The 23,161-nt window shown below is 44.6% G+C and overlaps 1 protein-coding gene across 2 annotated transcripts in view; it reads right to left on the reverse strand.

Annotated features, from left to right (window-relative positions):
- Positions 1-4,035: 4,035 nt before the first annotated feature.
- The window catches only part of C4H15orf61 (chromosome 4 C15orf61 homolog), a 28,390-nt gene continuing 9,264 nt past the window's right edge, over positions 4,036-23,161 (reverse strand). For both annotated transcript variants that reach the window (XM_056571656.1, XM_056571655.1), the window contains exons 2-3: positions 5,107-5,439; positions 4,036-4,635 (exon numbers count right to left, since the gene is read on the reverse strand). In XM_056571656.1, coding sequence (XP_056427631.1) covers positions 4,508-4,635; positions 5,107-5,437 — 459 coding nt within the window. In that variant the 5' untranslated portion in view covers positions 5,438-5,439 and the 3' untranslated portion in view covers positions 4,036-4,507. The remainder of the gene's footprint in view (positions 4,636-5,106; positions 5,440-23,161) is intronic.

Consider the following 23,161-nt stretch of genomic DNA (forward strand, 5'->3'; position numbering starts at 1 on the left):
CTTACATGGTGCGGTATCTGCACTCAGTAACCCTATGCTAAGCCTCAGCAATTTGCCATGAGCCTTGGGATTTTGCAGATGAAGCACAGGTTTGCTACATACGACTAACATGCACTCTAAGGCCTTGTTTACATGGCTGATTTTCCACGCGACATTCTGTTGCGGCAGAGTCCCATTTTATTTAATAAGATTCTGCTGTACACTGCAGAATTTCCGCAGTGCAAATTCCGATTTCGGCCACCTCAGAAAGAATTGCCATGTCAATTCTTTCTGTGGAATCCGATCAGAAATGCATAGTGGTGATCGAATGTCTGTCCGAAAACTGGGCAGACATTCCGCAGACAGCGGGTGCTGGCAGAACATACCAATGTGGGACCGCTCAGAAATAAGCTGTCTCCATAGACGGCAATACATTTCTGAGCAGATTCCGCAGAAAAAATGTACATTCTCCTTTCTTTCTGCAGAGGTTGGAATTAGAAATTTTCCAGTGCACCAACAATAGGGCTTCCACCCAGAAATTCGGATGTGTGAACATAGCCCAAGACGAAAACTCCACGGCAAGATGTTGGCAGGGAGTCATTTGGGAATTATTAAACATCCAACCAACTTTGTGCTTTTGGGTTTGGCATTTTTTCCCCTGCTTTTGACAGTTTTGGGTATCACTGGACGTCTAAAGTAAAAACAAAAGGAAAAAGCAGCGGGCACCTGTGTATTAGGTTGTTGTGCTGGCTATTTTTCCTTTTGTTTTTCCTTTGTAAGTTGGGGGGTGTGGCACCCTCTTTAGCCGTGCAACCCACCCCTCTCAGACTGGAGGTGGTTTAGTCATTGGCTGATCCAACATGTCGCACAGTCAGAGGCTATATGCACAGCAGAGGTGAGTTATCATGTTAGGGTCCCATCCGATATGAGGCCACCTTCGCGTGGTGGATGGGGGGAAACATTTTGATCAAAAAGTGCGCTAAGAGCCTCCATTTTTTGATCTAGAGTGCTGCTGCAACTTCCTTTTTTGTACATCACTGGACATCTCCCAAAAATGCAGCATGCTGAGACTATGTTTTTTTTGCCGCAAGTGCTAGCATCTATGGTGGTAAGTATCTCCTTCAGCGATGTATAGCCATGGGTACAGCTCGGGCTGGGCAGGAGGTATACATTGTATACCTCCGGTCCAGAAAGAACTTACAGTAAACCAGCGATCTCTATAGATTGCAAGGCTGAGTACTATGCGATGCGTGGGTCCAGCAAGGAAAGAGTTAACTAAAGCTGCTGAGCTATTATAGTTATTATAGTTAAGTCCTATGAGGAGGTATACAGCCATCTATATAGTTGGCTGTATACTGTAATCAGAAGTCCACTTACCACCTCGATTCCTGTGCGATGATGTCACTAGAGGCGGAGCTACACAGTAAGATGACAGAGTTGGACAAGGGTGGTAAGTGAGGCTCTGTTTATATCTTAAGTTTTTAGTAAGCCTTTAATTTAAACAGATCCTTTCTATGCCAGTGTTTCCCAAACTGGGTGTATCCAGCTGCAGGTATAACCACAGCAGATTTAATTGACATTAATAGGGTCTTCTGCAGATTTTCCGATGTGGAAAATCCGCCATGACTAAATCTGCAGCAGGATACTCGAGGAAGATGTGTCTGTGTAAATGTACCCTTAGGCTGTGCTTCCACTTAAAAAAAGTGCCAAATTCTCTGTATAGTGTGTTTTTTTTGTTTAATAACTGCAGCGTCCAGATATTAGAAGGAAGTCAATAAGGAAATATGATATGCCCCTCTCTTTCTTTGCAATTTTATCTTTTTCAATGGTGTTTTTGTCTCATTGGCAGTTTCCAAAAAATTGCAGTATGTTGAGATCATAGTGTTTTTTTCAGGGAATCTTTGCGTTTTTTCTCTCATACTTGCCCTCTTTTTGGTGTTTTTTACATCAACAGAAATCTTTGAGTCAAATGATGAGGGAATCAGATAACTTGTAATAAAAAAAAAAAACACAGGGAAAAAAATGCCAAGACTCCAAGACTAAAACCCACTATTTGAAAAAATAAAAAAGCCACAAATTCTGCACCTTGGGAATGCAACATGTGAGGACAGTTTTTTTGTGGCCTTTTTTTTTTTTAACAGAAACATTTCTGAAAATTTCAGCTGTGATTCTGCAGCAAAACACAATATGAAGATAGGCTGCAGATTTACAAAGATATGAGAATTGTAAAATGTCATCCACTACATCCAGTACTGGTAAAACCCACACGAAATCTGCCCTGTGTGTATTTGCCCTTAATAGCCAAAATCAGTTTATTGAGGTAGAAGCATAAAGGCAGGTAATGACTCAAAAAGGGTCTGTCTGGAAAACCTCCTTAGATTCTTGGACTCACCAACCAGTAGTATTTATGTACCTATTTTGGCATTTATTACGCGTCGCCATACGAGATAAAAAAAAAAAAACGTGCAATGCAAGATCATTGTTTTCAAAGTTATTTGTTACAGTAGGAATTGCAGCACATTTTCTGAGTGCACACTTGTGACAAGTCGCTTATTCTAAGTGTATCGCTCTGTAGTGAGCATCAGAGATGCAAGATCCCAATCAGCCCCACTGAAATAGAGATAAAAAATGATGCAGAAATCTAGGCTTATCCCCTATTCAAAGGCCAGGGGATAAGATGCCTGATCATGGGGGTCCCGTGCTGCAGATTTACATGCAGGATAACCGTATCACAGAAGCAGCCTTGCGACAGAGATTTTAAGAATTATCTTTCACACATTGCAGAGAAAATCCAGGCTAAAACTGACTTGCAGTGGGGATACTAAAGCATGTCCATTTTTGTTGTACATCCACTGCAGATTTATTGCTGATTTCTCATTGACTTCAAAGGGGGGGGGGGGGGGGGGGAGGAAACCTGTATTGTGGATTTTGCTGTGGATTCATTGAATAACCCACAACTGTGGATTTAAAATACATGGATTCATTTAAGTTTAAAAGTTTGACTTTGAGTCTTAAATGGGTAGTCCAGTGCTGAATAACTTATCGCTTATCCTAAGGATAGGGGATAAGTTTCAGATCGCGGGGGGTCCGACTCGCTGGCCAGATAGCGAGTGTTGACCACAGCATGAAGCGGCGGCTGACACGCCCCCTCAATACATCGCTATGGCAGAGCTGGAGATTGCCGAAGACAGCGCTCCAGCTCTGCCATAGAGTTGTATTGAGGGGGCGTGTCAGCCAGCGATTCGTGCGGTGGTCAACTCACTCCCTTCCCGCGGCTGCCGGGGCCACGTACAGGAGACCGCGGGGGGCCCCAGTGGTCTGAAACTTATCCCATATCCTTAGTGGCTATGTTCACACGTTGGAAATTCCTTGCGGAATTCTGTATTGGAATTCTGTGCTGAGATTCTGCAGCAGCAGAGTCCCATTGGATTTATTGGGATTCTGCTGTGCTATGCACACCTTGGAATTTCCACCCCAGATGTTTCTGGCGCGGAAATTAGGATTTCTGTGTCCACAGAAAGAATAAACATGTCCATTCTTTCCGTGGACTCTGCACGGAATGTATAGCTGTCTATGATACGGCGCATTCCCGTGTGGTCCTAGCACCAGCATGTTATGCCAGCGCCCACAGTCTGCAGAATGTCTGCACGGAGATTTTCCGTGCGGACATTCTGAGGTGTAAACAAAGCCTAAGAGTAAACTTGTATGCGGAATAATTTTTTCCCCTTTCCATGTCTCTCTCTCTCATCATCAGTCTGTGTAACCTCCTGTTCCTGTCCAGATACCATTGCTCTATGTTCTTGCTGGAAATCTTAGCTTGTACTCTATGCATTGTTCTGTAGCTATTGTAGTTTGCTGTGCTGAACAATTCATATCTTATGTTTTTATGTACCTTATGTTTGGAACACGAGGAGTGGGGGGCCTTTTGTTTTGTGCTAAGGGAAAAAAATTGTCTTTGAAAAACGGATAAAGAAGTACTTGGCAAAAAAAAATAATATATATATATTATATTTATTTTAAAAATTATAATAATTATTATTTATTATTATTGCAAAATTGTCAGCATCTCCGCTGAAGCCATCTATAGTTTGATTTTTCACAGTTTGATTTTTATTGACCAGTTACATAAAAAAAAATCATTGTAGAACCCTATTGCAATTTGAATCTAAATTTTTATTTGCATTGATGTTTACACATGAGAACCACAGTGTCTCGTACCTCAGGGATCAAAAAGTTCAGAGAAGACAGCTATGTCCACTGTGTGAGGATACATGGTACACCTATAAGATGTTATATTTATAAAATCCTACTGAGCAAACAATGTCCAAAAATATTACAAAGGAGAACAATAAATTATATAAAACTCACTGAATACAACCTGAATTGGAGAAATTCTATGACACGCACGACAGGAGCCAACACTGACGACATTATGAATTGGCAAGAAATGTTAAATATAGAGGCGGAAGATATAAGAAGATGGTGGAAAGATGGAGAAATAAGAAAATCACAGAAAATCGTCTTGGTCTCAGAACATGGCTCCTTCGTCCTCCTTGATCAGAAAGTAGATGGTCACCGGTCCACAGCGGGTAGGAACAGTCTCGGTGACTCGGGCAAACAGCCAGGATCCCAGGCCGTACATGAGAGTGGGGATCCCTGCCGAGCACACACACAACCAATCAGAAGGGGCGGGAGAAGACTTGCGGTCATTACCTTATCATGCACCGCTCCGCATTCACATCCCATCATCTCAGGCTTCCCCATTATTGTGCAGGCGATGAAGGGACAACTTTATTTTATTTATTTATGTTGGAAGCATTCTGCAGCTTTCCTAATGAAAGGCAGCCAGAGAGATAATAATGCGATTAATATGAAACCCATAATAACCCGCTAACATAATGGGCTGTTCTAACCAACGGCAGCAAGGGAGATTTTAATAAGCTGTGATAATAAAGCAAAGTAATTAATCCCAGCCATATGGATAAGCAGCCACAGGAAGCCACGCTCCACATATTCTGTTTGAAAAGACAATTGATGGCCTTTATAAAGCTAAATATTTAATAAGCCTTGGGTGGGAGGCAGGATGGAGTGTGTGGGGTGTAATTACAGCATCTCTCCATCACTTACCTAGATTTATGGCTTTTAGTGTGGTAAAGAAGTGGTTGTGAAGATGCAGGTCCTGGGGGGCAGCACGGGAACAGTGATATTTAATGAATGGGAAGCAGCCCGTCCGCAGGATATGGTAATTTGTGCCATTCACTTCCCAGTTGAAGTTTGATAAGCCAAACTGGTCATTGTTAACAGTACTGTACTTGATGCAGAAAGAAGTCCAGTGCGGCAGGCCCCGCTGCAGAAGGTGCTGGGTCAGGACCTCAGAGGCGTCAGGACGAGGGTGTCTGAAGAATGGGAAGAGAAGGAGGCGAAGCAATGCATCATGGGCTTTCTTCACCAATTGCATGTCTGTAAGAGAGGAAGTGAGTATTGTGAGCAAAGGCCACCAGACGGAGAGCCAAAATGATAACAGGATTCACAAGTTCTTATTCTGTCAAATAAAATTGTAGAGGTTATATGAACCGGCAGCCTGCATATTAGAGGTTCTCAGCTGGGGACAATGCCTAACTGTTAGTAGTCCCTGGATAATAAGAAGATTGCAAAGTGTCCCCCTTCTAAGACCCTCAGCGATCAGATGTAATCTTAAGGGAAACCTAGCAGTAAGCTTTCCATTTCTTTGCGGCGTTTCCACAGGGGAAATTTAAAATGACACAGTGTCCATTCACATAATGTATTGACTAGAATAGACAGGTTCTCTGAGTAAGAGATGCTCTTTGTAACTGTTCTTCACTCTGTCCATGAGATGAGGATCCTGAACAGGGGCCATCTCTATAAACTCACAAGTCCCTAATAGAGTGTATAATAGGGCTATATAAATATTAGTTATATCAGACTAAAGACCAGTGACTGATAATTAGTGATATACCTTACACGCCACCCGCCTCCCCACCAACAGATGATGCTGGTGGAGAGAAGGGTTGGGCATTTTGGACTTTTAAATGGGTATTCCAGGGAAAACCTTTTTTTTTTTTTTTTTTTTATATGAACTGGCTCCAGAAAGTTGACCCCTTAAGGACCGGGCATTTTTCGGTTTTTGCTCTTTCGTTTTTTCCTCCTTACCTTTAAAAATCATAACTCTTAAAATTTTGCACCTAAAAATCTGTATTATGGCTTATTTTTTGCGCCACCAATTCTACTTTGTAATGATATCAGTCATTTTACCCAAAAATCTACGGCGAAACAGGAAAAAAAAATCATTGTGCGACAAAATTGAAAAAATACAGCCATTTTGTAACTTTTGGGGGCTTCCGTTTCTACGCAGTACATTTTTCGGTACAAATGACACCTTATTTTTATTCTCTAGGTCCACACGGTTAAAATGATACCCTACTTATATAGGTTTGATTTTGTATTACTCATAACTACATGCAGGAAAATTTTTACGTTTAAAATTGTCATCTTCTGACCCCCTATAACTTTTTTATTTTTCCGTGTTCAGGGCGCTTTCAGGGTTCATTTTTTGCGCAGTGATCTGAAGTTTTTGTTGGTACCATTTTTGCATTGATCTGACTTTTTGATCGCTTTTTATTCATCTTTTCATGATATAAAAAGTGACCAAAAATACGCTATTTTGGAATTTGGATTTTTTTTGCGCGTACACCATTGACCGTGTGGCTTAATTTGCGGTATATTTTTTTAATTCGGACATTTCCGCACGCGGCGATACCACATATGTTTATTTTTGTTTTTATTTATACTGGTTTTTTTTTTATTATTGGAAATGCCAGGTGATTCAAACTTTTATTAGGGGGAGGGATGATTCAAAGGGTTAATGATTTTTTTACACTTTTCTTTTGCAATATTATAGCTCCCATAAGGGGCTATAACATTGCATTTACTGATCTTTAACAGTGTTCAATGCATCTCCATAGGGATGCATTGATCAGGGTTTTCGGCGATTGATTGCTCAAGCCTGGATCTCAGGCTTGAAGCATTAAATCGGCGATTGGAGTGCAGGAAGGAAGGTAAGAGACCTTCCTCCTGTAGTACAGCTGTTCGGGATGCCGCAATTTCACCGCGGCGATCTCGAACAGCTCCCTGAGCTAACCGGCACTTTTTACTTTCACTTTTAGCCGCGTGGCTCAGCTTTGAGCGCGCGGCTAAAGGGTTAATAGCGCACGGCACCGCGATCAGTGCCGCGCGCTATTAACGGCGGGTCCCGGCTTCACTATGATGCCGGGCCCGCCGCGATATGATGCGGGGTCACCGTGGGACCCCGCGTTATATCACGGGAGCGGGACCAAGGACGTACTCATACATCCTTGGTCCTTAAGGGGTTAAACAGATTTGTAAATTATTCTATTAAAAAATCTTAATTATTCCAGTAGTTATCAGCTGCTGAAGTTGAGTTGTTCTTTTCTTTCTGACAACAGTGCTCTCTGCTGACACCTCTGCTTGTCTCTAGAACTGTCCAAAGCATTAGAGGATTGCTATGGGGATTTGCTCCTACTCTGGACAGTTCCTGAGAAAAGTAGAGGTGTCAGCAGAGAGCACTGTGGTCAGAAAAAAAGAACTCAAACTTCAGCAGCTGAAAACTACTGGAAGGATTAAGATGTTTTAATAGACGTAATTTACAAATCTGTTTAACTTTCTGGAGCCAGTTGATATCATTTTTATTTTATTTTATTGGAATACCCCTTTAATATATAACCCTATTGTCCTGGGAGGGATAAACTGCTACCAGAGCTGTCTAACTGCGACTTAGCACCCCTCCTCCCCCCATCCTCATAAAGGAAACATGAAAGTTTGGCCGTTCCCGACATTATCTTTGCCCCAGCAGTCTAACTGACTCCTGTCAGAAAACAGAGAGGAAGGTGTCACAAAGAAGTCTGAAGTTATTGGATGAAGAGACACAGAAAAGCACAGCAGACTCATGGAGGAAGTACATTAATGGTGAGTGAAGGCAGGCTTAGTGTTTGCCTCTGAATCGCCCCTTACTGAATGTCAGAATGAGTGAGCAGCAGAACAGAGGGATTTGTGAGCCAAATACAAAAGCTAGACACATAAAAAAGACATAGAAAGCATCTGCATGACCTAGTGAGTAACATATAGGAGCATTATTTGTTTTTGTGATATGACAGGTAGGCTTTAACTTACAGATAGCACTAAAGAGACAGTTTTAACTCTCCAGGAAATCTAATTTGTATATTTTTTTATGGAGCACTGTCTGTAAGGTTATGTTAACATCATGGAATTTCAGCATAAAGATGTGGAATTCCGGCCAAATGATGTGAATCTTTCTTCATATATGCAGAATTTCTGCAGAATTCAGAAGGCTGTCCAAAGGCTGTTCGGGCATGCTGGGAATTGTAGTTTGGCCACAGCTGGAGGCACCCTGGTTGGGAAACACTGACATACAGTGGGGCAAAAAAGTATTTAGTCAGCCAACAATTGTGCAAGTTCTCCACTTAAAAAGATGAGAGTCCTGTAATTTTCATCATAGGTATACCTCCAGTATGAGAGACATAATGAGAAAATAAATCCATTTGTTGGCAATGACATTTTCTGTAAGTCTTCACAAGGTTTTCACACACTGCTGCTGGTATTTTGCATTCCTCCATGCAGGTCTCCTCTATGCAGATCTCCTCTAGAGCAGTGATGTTTTGAAGCTGTTGCTGGGCAACACAGACTTTCAACTCCCTCCAAAGGTTTTCTATGGGGTTGAGATCTGACCTTGAAATGCTTCTTATGAAACCACTCCTTCGTTGCCCAGGCGGTGTGTTTGGGATCGTTGCTGTTTCATGCTTAAAGACCCAGTCATGTTTCGTCTTCAATGCCCTTGCTGATGGAAGGAGATTTTCACTCAAAATCTCACTATACATGGCCCCATTCATTCTTTCCTTTACACGGATCAGTTGTCCCTGTCCATTTACAGAAAAACAGCCACAAAGCAAAAGCATGATGTTTCCACCACCATGCTTCACAGTAGGTATGGTGTTCTTTAGATGTAATTTAGCATTCTTTCTCCTCCAAACATTATGAGTTGAGTTTTTACCAAAAAGTTCTACTTTGGTTTCATCTGAACATATGACATTCTCCCAAACCTCTTCTCGGTCATCCAAATGCTCTCTAGCAAACTTCAGACAGGCCCGGACATGTACTGGCTTAAGCAGGGGGACATGTCTGGTGCTCCATGATTTGAGTCACTGGTGGCGTAGTGTGTTACTGATGGAGCCTTTGATACTTTGGTCCCAGCTCTCTGCAGGTCATTCACTAGGTCCCCCCGTGTGGTTCTGGGATTTTTGCTCACTGCTCACTTGTGATAATTTTGACATCACGGGGTGAGATCTTGCGTGGAGCCCCAGATCGAGGGAGATTATCAGTGGTCTTGTATGCCTACTATTTTCTAATAATTGCTCCCACAGTTGATTTCTTCACACCAAGCTGCTTGCCTATTGCAGATTCAGTCTTCCCAGCCTGGTGCAGGTCTACAATTTTGTTTCTGGTGTCCTTCGACAGCTCTTTGGTCTTGGCAATAGTGGAGTTTGGAGTGTGACTGTTTGAGGTTGGGGACAGGTGTATTTTATACTGATAACAAGTTCAAACAGGTGCCATTAATACAGGTAACAAGTGGAGGACAGAGGAGACTCTTAAAGAAGAAGTCACAGGTCTGTGAGAGCCAGAAATCTTGCTTGTTTGTAGGTGACCAAATACTTATTTTCCACCATAATTTGCTAATAAATTCTTTAAAAATCATACAATGTGAATTTATGGATTTTTTTTCTCATTATGTCTCTCATAGTTGAGGTATACCTATGATGAAAATTACAGGCCTCTCATCTTTTTAAGTGGGAGAACATGCACAATTGGTGGCTGACTAAATACTTTTTTGCCCCACTGTAGCCTAAGGGTACGTTCACACGCGCTGATTTTTTAGCGGGTTTTCCGCTGTGTATTTGAAAGTGGGCGGGCTCTTCTCGGCTGTCCGCGGCGGAATTTACGCTGCGGAAAATCTGCCACAGTCCCTTCTGACTTCAATGGGGCTTGCGGTGGATTTTCCGCAGTGTACATTCCGAAGCGGAAAATCGGCTGCGGACAGTTGAGAAGATCCCGCCCACTTTCAAATACGCAGTGGAAAACCCGCTTAAAAATCCGCGCATGTGAACATACCCTAAGACTACATCCAATGGTGGGTCTCCTTAATAAGAACCAGTACCCCCCACACACACACAGTGATAATTGAGGTGATCCCAGAAGTAAAATATCATATATTCAGTCACCCCCTCCCCTCCACACAATATGACATATCTCTAGGGTCTCAGCGTTAAGTTATTTTTTCTGGACAACACCAACTGCCCCGATCAGGTTCATGAATCACTTCATATAAAGAAATGGTCCCCTCCAGGGATATCACCAGGGCGTTCTAGTTCAGCTCCTGCAGAGGAGCATCCTATGGGCCGCAGCTCTGACGGCGCCGGAGATAGCAGGAAGGAGTCTTTGCTGTTCATTAACCGGCCTTTGTTAAGACATGAAAGTTGCTAAGTGTCTCCACTTCTCTCTATTAGCGCACGCCGCTCTATTAATTCAGGAGGTGAGGCGGCCTTGTTGTGTCGGGCTACAATTAATAAATCCTGCCATCTGACTGCAATAAATAAACAGGATTCATTAACAGGAGGCGAGGGCTCAGCCAAGCCTACACATTACAATAGAAAGAGTTAAAGAAGACCTCATTGCTCTTCTAACATGTTATCGTAAGTAGTTGTGTAACCTACTAAATAACAACTATGAAGCAACTTGTCTTTGGAACTCTACATTGTGCAGTTCCTCTGTTATACCTCCTGTCAATAGGTTGGGTTCCTACACAGTGTGCTATTATGTTAGATTGGGTAGCCCCACACACACACACATACAAAAAAAAACAAGTGTTTCCCAACCAAAGTGCCTCCAGCTGTTGCAAAGCTACAACTCCCAGCTGGGAGTTGTAGCTTTGCAACAGCTGGAGGCCCCGTGGTTGGGAAACAATGCTCTAAACATTCGTCAGGCAATGATTTCATACATTTTCAGGAGGAATCACACAATAAAGTTTCCCATACACTAAGGCTTCTTTCACATTAGTAAATTACTCCGTTTAGCAAGTTCCGTCCTAAAATCAGCTGTCACCGGCAGTAACCAAATCCTATACGTCCGTTAGAAAATCCCATTATAGTCTATGGGATTTTTCTAATATCTGTTTCAATCCATTATAGTCAGTTATTGAAAACGGATGTTATTTTGTGACGGAAGATAGTACGGTAGAAAATAGTTCATGACTATAATGGGATTTTCTAACGGACGTATAGGATTTGGTTACTGCCGGTGACAGATGATTTTAGGACGGAACTAGCGACAGAACTTGCTAAACGGAGTAATTTGCTAGTGTGAAAAAAGCCTAAGCGGCCGTTGAACTAGTGGAGCTATTCCTATGAAATCCCCCATACATATGCAGGCTCAGGGAAAGGCAACATGTCGCTGCCAGACACCTCTAGTATCATCTTATCTCCTGCAGAATCAAAGGATCAGGCATGTTGTAATCCAACTTGCCCAACCACCCGCATATACAAGATAGTCTACGGGTTTGACCAAAGTGTATAGACAGTGTAAGAAAAGATGCACTAAAATAACATCACAAAATATTTTAGACTTCTTTCCAATGTAAGCGTTTACTGTGCTACACCATTTAGGCATAATGGGATCATGTACACTTTTAGGCCTCATTCACTCGTACAGTATAAAAACACAGATTCAATGAATAATTGATACCTTTCAATATTTCCTTTTATTTTTAAGTTTGTTTAATAAATGGTTCCTTTTGTGTCTACGACCTATATTTCTCTCAGAATTACCTTAAAGGGGTATTCCCGGAAATATATATATATATATATATATATATATATATATCTCAACTGGCTTCAGAAAGCTAAACAGATTTGTAAATTACTTCTATTAAAAAAATCTTAATCCTTCCAGTACTTATCAGCTGCTCAATTTGAGTTGTTATTTTCGGTCTGACAACAGCGCTCTCTGCTGACACCTCTGCTTGTCTCAGGAACTGTATGTAGGAGCAAATCTCCATAGCAAACCTCTTATGCTTCAGACAGTTCCTGAGACAAGCAGAGGTGTCGGCAGAGAGCACAGTTTTCAGAAAGAAAAGAACAACTCAACTTCAGCAGCTGATAACTACGAGAAGGATTAAGATTTTTTTTTTTTTTAAAGAAGTAATTTACAAATCTGTTTAACTTTCTGGAGCCAGTTGATATAAAAAAATTTTTTTCTTGCCTGGACTACCCCTTTAACCCCCTAAGGACCAAGCCGATTTTCACCTTAAGGACCAGAGCGTTTTTTGCACATCTGACCACTGTCACTTTAGGCATTAATAACTCTGGAATGCTTTTACTTATTCTGATTACGAGATAGTTTTTCGTGACATATTCTACCTTATGTTAGTGGTAAATTTTTGTCAATACTTGCATCATTTCTTGGTGAAAAATTCCCAAATTTAAACAAAAAATGGAAACTTGAATTTTTCTAACGTTGAAGCTCTCTGCTTGTAAGGAAAATAGACATTCCAAATAAATTATATATTGATTCATATATACAATATGTCTACTTTATATTTGCATCATAAAGTTGACAAAGTTCAGCAGCAATTTTACAATTTTTCATGAAATTTTCAAAATCGGAATTTCTCAGGGACCAGTATAGTTTTGAAGTGGATTTGAAGGGTCTTCATATTAGAAATACTCCATAAATGACCCCATTATAGAAACTGCACCCCTCAAAGTATTCAAAATGACATTCAGAAAGTTTGTTAACCCTTTAGGTGTTTCACAGGAATAGCAGCAAAGTGAAGGAGAAAATTTAAAATCTTCATTTTTTACAATCGCATGTTCTTGTAGACCCAGTTTTTGAATTTTTCCAAGGGGTAATAGGAGAAAAAGCCCCCCAAAATTTGTAACCCAATTTCTCTCGAGTAAGGAAATACCTCATATATGTATGTGAAGTGTTCGGCGGGCGCAGTAGAGGGCTTAGAAGGGAAGGAGCGACAATGGGATTTTGGAGAGTGAATTTTGCTGAAATGGTTTTTGGGGGGCATGTCACATTTAGGAGGCCCCTATTGTGCCAGAACAGCAAAAAAAAAAAAAAAAAACACCCACATGGCATACCATTTTGGAAACTACACCCCTCAAGGCACGTAACATGGGGTCCAGTGAGCCTTAACACCCCACAGGTGTTTGATGAATTTTCGTTAAAATCTGATTTGTAAATAAATAAAAAAAAAATTCACTAAAGTGCAGTTTTTTCCCCAAAATTTACCATTTTTACAAAGAGTAATGGGAGAAATGCCCCCCAAAATTTGTAACCCCATCACTTCTGAGTATGGAAATCCCCCATGTTAGGATATAAAATGCTCTGCGGGAAAACTACAATGCTCAGAAGAGAAGGAGTCACATTTGGCTTTTGGAAAGCAAACTTTGCTGAAATGGTTTTTGGGGGGCATGTCGCATTTAGGGAGCCCCTATGGTACCAGAACAGCAAAAAAAAACTACATAGCATACTATTTTGGAAACTACAACGCTCAAGGAACGTAACAACGGGTACAGGGAGCCTTAACAACCCACAGGTGTTTGACGACTTTTTGTTAAAGTCGGATGTGTAAATGAGAAAAAAAAATAAAATTTAACTAAAATGCAGTTTTTTCCCCCCAAATTTTACATTTTTACAAGGGGTAATAGGAGAAAATGCCCCCAAAATTTTTAACCCCATTTCTTCCTAGTATGGAAATACCCCATGTGTGGACGTATAGTGCTCTGCTGGCGCACTACAATGCTCAGAATAAAAGGAGCGCCATTGAGATTATGGAGAGAGAATTTATTTAGAATGGAAGTCAGGGGCCATGTGCATTTACAAAGTCCCCCGTGGTGCCAGAACAGTGGACCCCCCCCACATGTGACCCCAATTTGGAAACTACACCCCTCACAGAATTTAATAAGGGGTGCAGTGAGCATTTACATCCCACTGGCGTTTGACAGATCTTTGGAACAGTGGGCTGTGCAAGTGAAAAATTAAATTTTTCATTTTCATGGACCACTGTTCCAAAAATCTGTCAGACACCTGTGGGGTGTAAATGCTCACTGCATCCCTTATTACATTACGTGAGGGGTGTAGTTTCCAAAATGGGATCACATGTGTGTGTGGGGGGGGGGGTCTATTGTTCTGGCACCATGGGAGCTTTATAAACACACGTGGCCTTCCGGACAAATTTCCCTCCAAAAGCCCAATGGCGCTCCTTCTCTTCTGAGCATTGTACTGCACCCGCAGAGCACTTTACATCCACATATGGGGTATGTCCTTACTCAGAAGAAATGGGGTTACAAATTTTGGGGGGCTTTTTTTTTCTTCCTATTTTCCCTAAATTTAGTTTTGTTTTTTTTCATTTTCCCATCCAACTTTAACGAAAATTCGTCAAACACCTGTGGGGTGTTAAGGCTCACTATGCCCCTTGTTGCATTCCGTGAGGGGTGTAGTTTCCAAAATGGAGTCACACATGGGTATTTATTTTTTCGTGTTTATGTCAGAACCGCTGTAAAATAAGCCAACCCTGTGCAAATCACCAATTTAGGCCTCAAATGTACAAAGTGCACTCTCACTCCTGAGCCTTGTTGTGTGTCCGCAGGGCATTTTACGTCCACATATGGGGTATTTTCGTACTCAGGAGAAATTGCTTTACAAATTTTGGGGATCTTTTTTTCCTTTAACCGCTTGTGAAAATAAAAAGTATGGGACAACACCAGCATGTTAGTGTAAAATTTGTAGTGCAATTGCTCCCGAATACAGAAATACCCCATATGTGGCCCTAAACTGTTTCTTAGAAATACGACAGGGCTCTGAAGTGAGAGAGCGCCATGCGCATTTAAGGACTAAATTAGGGATTACATAGGGGTGGACATAGGGGTATTCTTTGCCAGTGATTCCCTAACAGGGTGCGTCCAGTTGTGGCAAAACTCCCAGCATGCCTGGACAGTCAGTGCCTGTCCGGAAATACTGGGAGTTGTTGTTTTGCAACAGCTGGAGGCTCAGTTTTGGAAACACTGCCGTACGATACGTTTTTTATTTTTATTGGGGGGGGGGGGGGACAGTGTTAGTTTATTATGTGTTAGTGTAGTGTAGTGTTTTTAGGGTACATTGCCACTGGCGGGTTACGGTGAGTTCCCCGCTAGGAGTTTGCGCTGCGGCAAAAAATTTGACAGAGCTGAAACTTGAAGCAGGAAACTCAGTGTAAACCTGCCCGTGTGAATGTACATTCACATGGGGGGGGGGGGGGGGGGCAAACCTCCAGCTGTTTCAAAACTACAACTCCCAGGATGTGCTGACAGACCGTGCATGCTGGGAGTTGTACTTTTTTAACAGCTGGAGGCACACTGGTTGGAAAACCTTCAGTTAGGTTCTGTTACCTAACTCAGTATTTTACAACCAGCCTGCCTTCAGCTGTTGCAAAACTACAACTCCTAGCATGTACTTTTTGCCAAAGGGCATGTTGGGAGATGTAGTTATGCAACAGCTGGAGGTACGTAACTACAACTCCCAGCATGCAGAGTCAGCTGTTTGGGTATGCTGGGAGTTGTAGTTTTGCAAGATCTAGTGCCACAGTTTAGAGACCACTGCACAGTGATCTCCAAACTGTAGCCCTCCAGCTGTTGCAAAACTACAAATCCCAGCATGCCCAAACAGCAAACAGCTGTCTGGGCATGCTGGGAGTTGTGGTTTTGCAATATCTGGAGGGCTACAGTTTAGAGACCACTGTATAGTGGTCTCAAAACTTTAGCCCTCCAGATGTTGCTAGGCAACTACTCAAAGGCTTCCGTAGGATCGCCGAGCCAGGGGGCCGCACCAGGGAACCGCTTTTCCGTCCTCTGCCGCCCGCCACCGATCGCCAATGGTAAGTGGACCTACGGCGCCGGTCACCGTCGCTTTGTCCGGACTACAGTGGGTGGGCAGTACGGGGGAACGGAACTTTAACCCGCCCCCGATCTGCTATTGGTCGGTCAGAAGCTTCTGACTGACCAATAGTAGGGATAAGTGGGGTGGCACCCCTGCCACTTCACTTCTATCCCTTCAGGTGGATCGGGGGTGTCTTGGAGAACCCTGATCCCCCTTATTTTCCGAGGACCCGTAATCACCGCAAATCGCTGGTGTGAATTCACATGCCGAAATGGGGGGGGACTCCCCTGAGCATTGGCACGGGTTGCCTGCTGATAGATATCAGCAGTCATCCCGATCCGGTCCCGCTCGATGGGAACAGAAATCCCCACGGGCATATCGGGTCGGTCCCAGCTTGTAACTGAAGCTGGGACCCAGGGGCTAATAGCGCGGTGCAGCGATCGAGGTGCCGAGCGATATTATCCGTTTAGACTCGGCATTCAAAGTTGAACGCCGTGTCTAAAGCTAAAGTAAAACCTTCCCGGCTGATCAGTGGGGCTGATCAGGGCCACCGCAGTGAAAATGCGGTGTCCCAATCAGCTAGGACGCGAGCGGAGGGTCACTCACCTTCCTCCGGCGTGTCCGATCGGCGAGTGATTGCTCTAAGCCTGAGATTCAGGCTTGAGTAATTGACCGCCGATAACACAGATCAATGCAAAGCTATGGCTTTGCAGTGAACAGTGCTGGCAATCAGTGTTATAGGTCCCTATGGGGGCTATAACATTGCAAAAAAAAAAAAAAGTGCAAAAAAAATGTTAATAAATCACCCCCCTTTTCCCATTAAAAAAAAGAAAAGAAACATGTAAATAAAAATAAATATAAACATATGTGGTATCGCCACGTGCGTAAATGTCCGAACTAATTAAACTGCAGGGTCAGTGGCGTACGCACAAAAAAATTCCAAAGTCCAAAATAGCGTATTTTTGGTCACTTTTTATATCATGAAAAGTGAATAAAAAGTGATCAAAATGTCCGACCAATACAAAAATGAAACCAATAAAAACTTCAGACCACGGCGCAAAAAATGAGCCCTCATACCACTCCATGCTCAGAAAAATACAAAAGTTATAGGGGTCAGAAGATGATAATTTTAAACGTATAAATTTTCCTGCATGTAGTTATGATTTTTTCCAGAAGTACGACAAAATCAAACCTATATAAGTAGGGTATCATTTTAATCCTATGGACCAACAGAATAAAGATTAGGTTTAATTTTTACCGAAAAATATAGTGCATAGAAACGGAAGCCCCCAAAAGTTACAAAATGGTGTTTGCTCTTCAATTTCGTCGCACAATGATTTTTTTTCCATTTCGCCGTAGATTTTTGGGTAAAATGACTGATGTCACTGGAAAGTAGAATTGGTGGCGCAAAAAATAAGCCATAATATGGATTTTTAGGTGCAAAATTTTAAGGGTTATGATTTTTAAATGGTGAGGAGGAAAAAACTAAAATGCAAAATCGGAAAAACCTTTGATCCTTAAGTGGTTAAGTACCAGGGAGCTAAGGTGTACCCTTGGTCCCTAAGTGGTTAATACAGGTTGTGTAGCGGAGCTTACTGTCCTCTCATAAGTGTAACCTGTGCGTACATAGGTGGTGTACATTTTTTTTTCTGAAAAACTAATTTTGGCCTAGTTACTGTGAAAGGCCAGCCAAAGCTATCCACTTGTTTCTGTAGCCTTATACAGTTTGTAGTGGAGCGCATAGTCCTCCTCTCATAAGTGTAAACTGTGTGCACACCTACGTGGTGTCCTTTATATATATTCCTGTTCAGCTAATTTGGGCCTAGTTACTGTGAAATGCCCGCCAAAGCTATACACTTGTTTCTGTAGTCTAATACAAATTTAAGGAGCATATTGTCCTCCTCTCATAAGTGTAACATATACGTACACAGCTGGTGTATAACTATGTCAGGCAGGGAGAAATGCCAGGACATGCACAGAAGAGTGGCAGAGGCCTAAATTCATCAGGCAACCCATCTACCATCATTGATTGGTTAACTCGCTCATCCACTTCATCACAAGTGACATCCGACACCCCCAGTCAACAGTCGGTGGGTTCCTCAGACACAACCCTCAGTTGGCATGGCCCGTTGTCCTCCCATTGCCTCTGTCCTATGCTGTTCTTTCCGCCACAGAAGTATTGTCTGCTGTGGGTTCAGCTCCACTATATAGTGAGGACTATCTACTAGAGGAAAGTCAGCAGCTACTGCCCAGCCAAGAAGTGGAGGAGACATCCGCCGCTTCCTCCGCTATGCGGGCAAGTAGTGATGAGGTGAGTAGCGTGGGTGGTGGTGTTGCCAGGGTTCAGGTTCCTGAAGCAGACACTGTTGAGGAACCTGAGGAGGACATCAGTGATGTGCAGACACAACTCGATGATGATGAAGCCGATCGCACTTGGGAGCCGGGTGCCGAAGGGGCTTCATCATCAGGAGAAGAGGGTTGCAAATTGCCCGTAAGGCAGCAGCTGAGCCAGCAAGGTGGTAGCATGGTTGGCAGTCAGCATGGAGGCAGAAGTGGAAAGTCTGGAGCCAAACGTGCCCGGGTAGACCACCTGCTTCGCGGCAGCCTACCTACCCAGGAGGTAATGAAACAGGGGTTCCTGGAGTTGGCGACAGTAGCAATCGATCAGTGCGGACTGTTGGGGGGAAAATCAGCTACTCGGAGCTGTGGCAGTTTTTCATCAAGCATCCGGAGGATGTTAACCTGGCCACATGCAAGATGTGTCGGCAGAAGGTGAAGCGTGGCCAGGGTTCCAATGTTGGCACCACGGGCCTGCGTCAACTTATGCAGCATCACCATAAAGCGGCCTGGGAGAACAGTGGTTCCGATGTGGTGGCCCAGCCTGCTGCATCAACCAGTGGCATGCCGCTCCCTGTTTCAGCCAGTCAAGGCTCCACTACCTCAGTCAGAGAGCTGTCTATCATACCCATCTTCTGTAGCTCCAGATGCTCCTGCTCCTCCTACTTCAAGTCAGTCATTCGGCCAGCAATCCATCGGCGAAGCCATGTCCAAGAGACAACAGTATGCACCCACTCATCCAACGGCGCAGAAGCTGAATGTGCTCCTGTCCAAGTTGCTGGTGCTGCAGCCCCTCCCTTTTCAAATGGTGGACTCTGCACCTTTCAGAGAACTGATGGCTTGTGCCGAGCCGAAGTGGAGAGTCCCAAGCCATTATTTCTTTGCAAAAAAGGCAGTACCAGCCCTGCAAAATACAGTGGAACAGAAGGTGGGCCAGTCCTTGAGCCTGTCGGTGTGTACCAAAGTGCACAGCAGCACTGACGTGTGGCGCTGTAAATACGGTCAGGGACAATACATGTCATTTATGGCCCACTGGGTAAATGTGGTTCCTGCACAGCCACAAAGAGCAACTTGGACAGGTCACGCCGCTTCCGCCTCCACGCTCTCAGGCCGTTGGTCCTGTGACAGTGTGCGACTCCGCCTCCTCATCCTCCACCGTGTCCTCAGCCTCCACTGTACGGACAAGTCTCAGTGCCCCTACAGCCTACCATATGTGCAGGGCATGGCGGTGTCACGCTGTTCTTTGCCTTGGCAAACAGAGTCACACAGGGGAGGAACTGCTAAAAGTAATTAATCAAGAAAACAAACCATGTCAACAATGGTGACCGACAACGGGAAGAACATCTTGTCTGCGCTGCGACAAGGTAGCCTGAGCCATGCGCCCTGCATGGCACACGTGTTCAATTTGGTTGTCAAGCAGTTCCTTTAGTGTTCCCCCCCATCTGGAAGACATTCTAACAATGGGAAGGAAACTTTGCATGCACTTCAGCCGCTCGTACACCGCAAGCACACCCTCCTTGAGCTGCAGCGTCAGAGCGGCATCTCCCAACATAGTCCGATTTGCGACATTTCCACACTTTGGAATTCCACCCTCCATATGTTGGAACGACTATATGAACAGAGAAAAGCCATCATCGATTTCTTGATGATCCAAGCGGATAGGGGTACTCCCTTGTGTAACTTCAATGTCAACCAGTGGCAGCTCATCCATGACACCTGCCATTTGCTCAGGCCCTTTGAGGAAGCCACATTATTAGTCAGTTGCCAGGATTACAGGATGAACAACATCATTACACTGCTTCATTTCCTACAACACGTGTTGGAAACGATGGCTGGTCAGGGCACTGGAGACGTGGCGCCTACATCTCATGGCCACATGAGCCCTGTGGGGGCTGAACTGGAAGAGGAGGAGGAGGAGGGGGACAGGGACAGTGGAGAACAGTTTAGGTTTCGCGAAATGGGTGGTTTTTATAGTCATCTGACAGGAGAGGTGGAGCAGGAGCAGCCAGAGGAGCTAGTGGGTGATGAGGAAGACGAGACAGAGAACCAAGACGCATCGTGGCAGTATACAGTGGAGATGGAGGCAAGGAGTCCCTCAGAGTCACTTGCACAAATGGCACAATGCATGCTCACTTGCTTGCATAGTGAATGCCGAATTGTCATCATTCCGCAGCGAGATGACTTCTGGCTCTCCACCTTATTGGACCCTCGCTACCGACACAAAATGGGAGCCTTTTTTACACCCACTGATAGGGAGGACAAACTGACGTACTACAGAGACATCCTACGTAGTCAATTGGTCAATGCCTATCGGCGCCATTGTCCATCCTCTCACAGGTCTGACTCGAGGGGCCCTCTGCGCTCATCTTCCACCGCCATGGTTGCTGGGGAGGGGTGGGGTGGCAGGAGCACTACCAGCTCCATCAGCAGCCTGAGTCTACAGTTGCTGATGAGTAGCTTTCTTCACCCGCATAGTGAAGCAACCCATCAGCAGCAGGTAGACCGGGAGCAGGACCTAAACCAGCAGGTGGTGGCATACCTTGACATGACCCTGCCAACACACTTTGAAGATCTCCTGGACTTTTGGGCAGCCAAATCTGATTTGTGGCCGCAACAAGCAGAGTTTGCCATGGAAAAGGTGTCCTGCCCGGCCAGTAGTGTGCCATCAGAGCGGGTGTTTAGTGCGGCGAGGGCCATAGTCATACCAAGGAGGCACGAAAAATGTGGAGAGACTGACCTTTGTGAAGATGAATCAGGCATGGATCAGCCAGGATTTCCACCCACCAATGCCTGATGCATCAGAGTAGATTGACCAGGGTGCCACACCAACACTTCACAAATATGAATAGTGCTAATTGCTAAACATACAGTATTTAAGGTGCTGCTCCCCAGTTACAGAAATTTCTCTGCATCAGACCACAAGTAAGTATTGAGGATATGCATTAGCTAAAACTTAACTTTTCTTAGGATAAAATATATGGAACCCAATTTTTTTTATATCTAAGAAAAGGAAAGGTATGCAAAAAACACCATGTGCCACCTACACTACCAAATATTAATGTGATGCAAAGACCTCTAAAAGGTGGAAGGGAACAACGTATGGTCCTTTGTAACAGGTGGGGGGAAAATTTCCACCTGTAAGGCTCTACTCATGCACTATTAATTCCCTTCTTGGCAAGTGTTACTCGCCCTAAAAAGGGCGGCCCCACACAGGAACCTCTCTATATTTCCACCTAAAAACACAGCCATTTCCCAGGGTTTTTAGTTGGAAATAGGGAAAGGTTCCTGTGTGTGGCCACCCTTTTTAGGGTGAGTAACACTTGCCAAGAAGGGAATTAATAGTGCATGAGTGTTACGATTTCGCAGGCTGGATGTGGATCCTCTGTGTCAGCGAGGGATTGGCGTGGACGTGTTGGTGGACCGGTTCTAGGGTTGCTACTGGTTTTCACCAGAGCCCGCCGCAAAGCGGGATGGTCTTGCTGCGGCGGTAGCAACCAGGTCGTATCCACCAGCAACGGCTCAACCTCGCTGACTGCTGAGAAGGCGTGGGACAGAAGGACTAGGCAGAGGCAAGGTCAGATGTAGCAGAAGGTTGGGGCAGGCGGCAAGGTTCGTAGTCAATGAGGATAGCAGGAGATCTGGAACACAGGCTTTGGACAACACTAAACGCTTTCACTGGCACAAGGCAACAAGATCCGGCAAGGAAGTACAGGGGAAGTGAGGTAATATAGCCAGGGAGCAGGTGGAAGCTAATTAGGCTGATTGGGCCAGGCACCAATCATTGGTGAACTGGCCCTTTAAATCTTAGAAAGCTGGCGCGCGCGTGCCCTACAGAGCGGAGCCGCGCGCGCCAGAACATGACAGCTGGGGACCGGGACAGGTAAGTGACTTGGGATGCGATTCGCGAGCGGGCGTGGCCCGCTATGCGAATCGCATCCCCGCTGGCAATGTCAGTGCAGCGCTCCCGGTCAGCGGGTCTGACCGGGGCGCTGCAGAGAGAGAGACTCCGCGAGCGCTCCGGGGAGGAGCAGGGACCCGGGGCGCTCAGCGTAACAGTACCCCCCCCCTTAGGTCTCCCCCTCTTTTTGTCTCCTTGTCCCTTCAAAAGAGACGAGAACATAGGGGACGCCTCTTGAGTCTGCTTCTGAAAAAAGAAGTCCTGGGTAGCTATACCAGCGGCAGGTAGTTCAGAAGAAGTGGGAATGGGGGGCAGAGGATGAAGCTTGTCACAGGGCAGAGTGTCACCAGGACGGGGGCTATGAGGAGGCACGGCACAGTCCAGATAGGCCTTGGGGAGACCAGGCACAGGAGGAGACACTGAGGCCCGACAGACGGGACTGGGAGCAGATGTGAGGCATTTCTTAAGGCAAGCAGAACCCCAATTCTTGATCTCCCCGGTGGTCCAGTCAAGGGTGGGAGAATGATGCTGGAGCCATGGCAGACCGAGGAGGACTTCAGAGGTGCAGTTGGGAAGGACGAAAAATTCAATCTTTTCGTGATGGGATCCAATGCACATTAAGAGGGGTTCTGTGCGGTAACGCACAGTACAGTCCAACTTCACTCCGTTGACCGAAGAAATGTAGAGCGGCTTGACGAGACGGGTCAGCGGGATGCAGAACTTATTCACCAAAGAGTCCAGAATAAAATTTCCAGAAGCACCAGAGTCCAAGCAGGCCACGGCTGAGAGGGAGGTGTTGGCAGAAGGAGAAATCCGCACGGGCACAGAGAGACGTGGAGAAGCAGACTTCGTACCAAGGGACGCCACACCCACGTGAGCTGGGTGCGTGCGTGCGTTTCCTAGACATGGAGGACGAAT

Source organism: Hyla sarda, chromosome 4, assembly GCF_029499605.1.
Source record: "Hyla sarda isolate aHylSar1 chromosome 4, aHylSar1.hap1, whole genome shotgun sequence".
NCBI lineage: Eukaryota > Metazoa > Chordata > Amphibia > Anura > Hylidae > Hyla > Hyla sarda.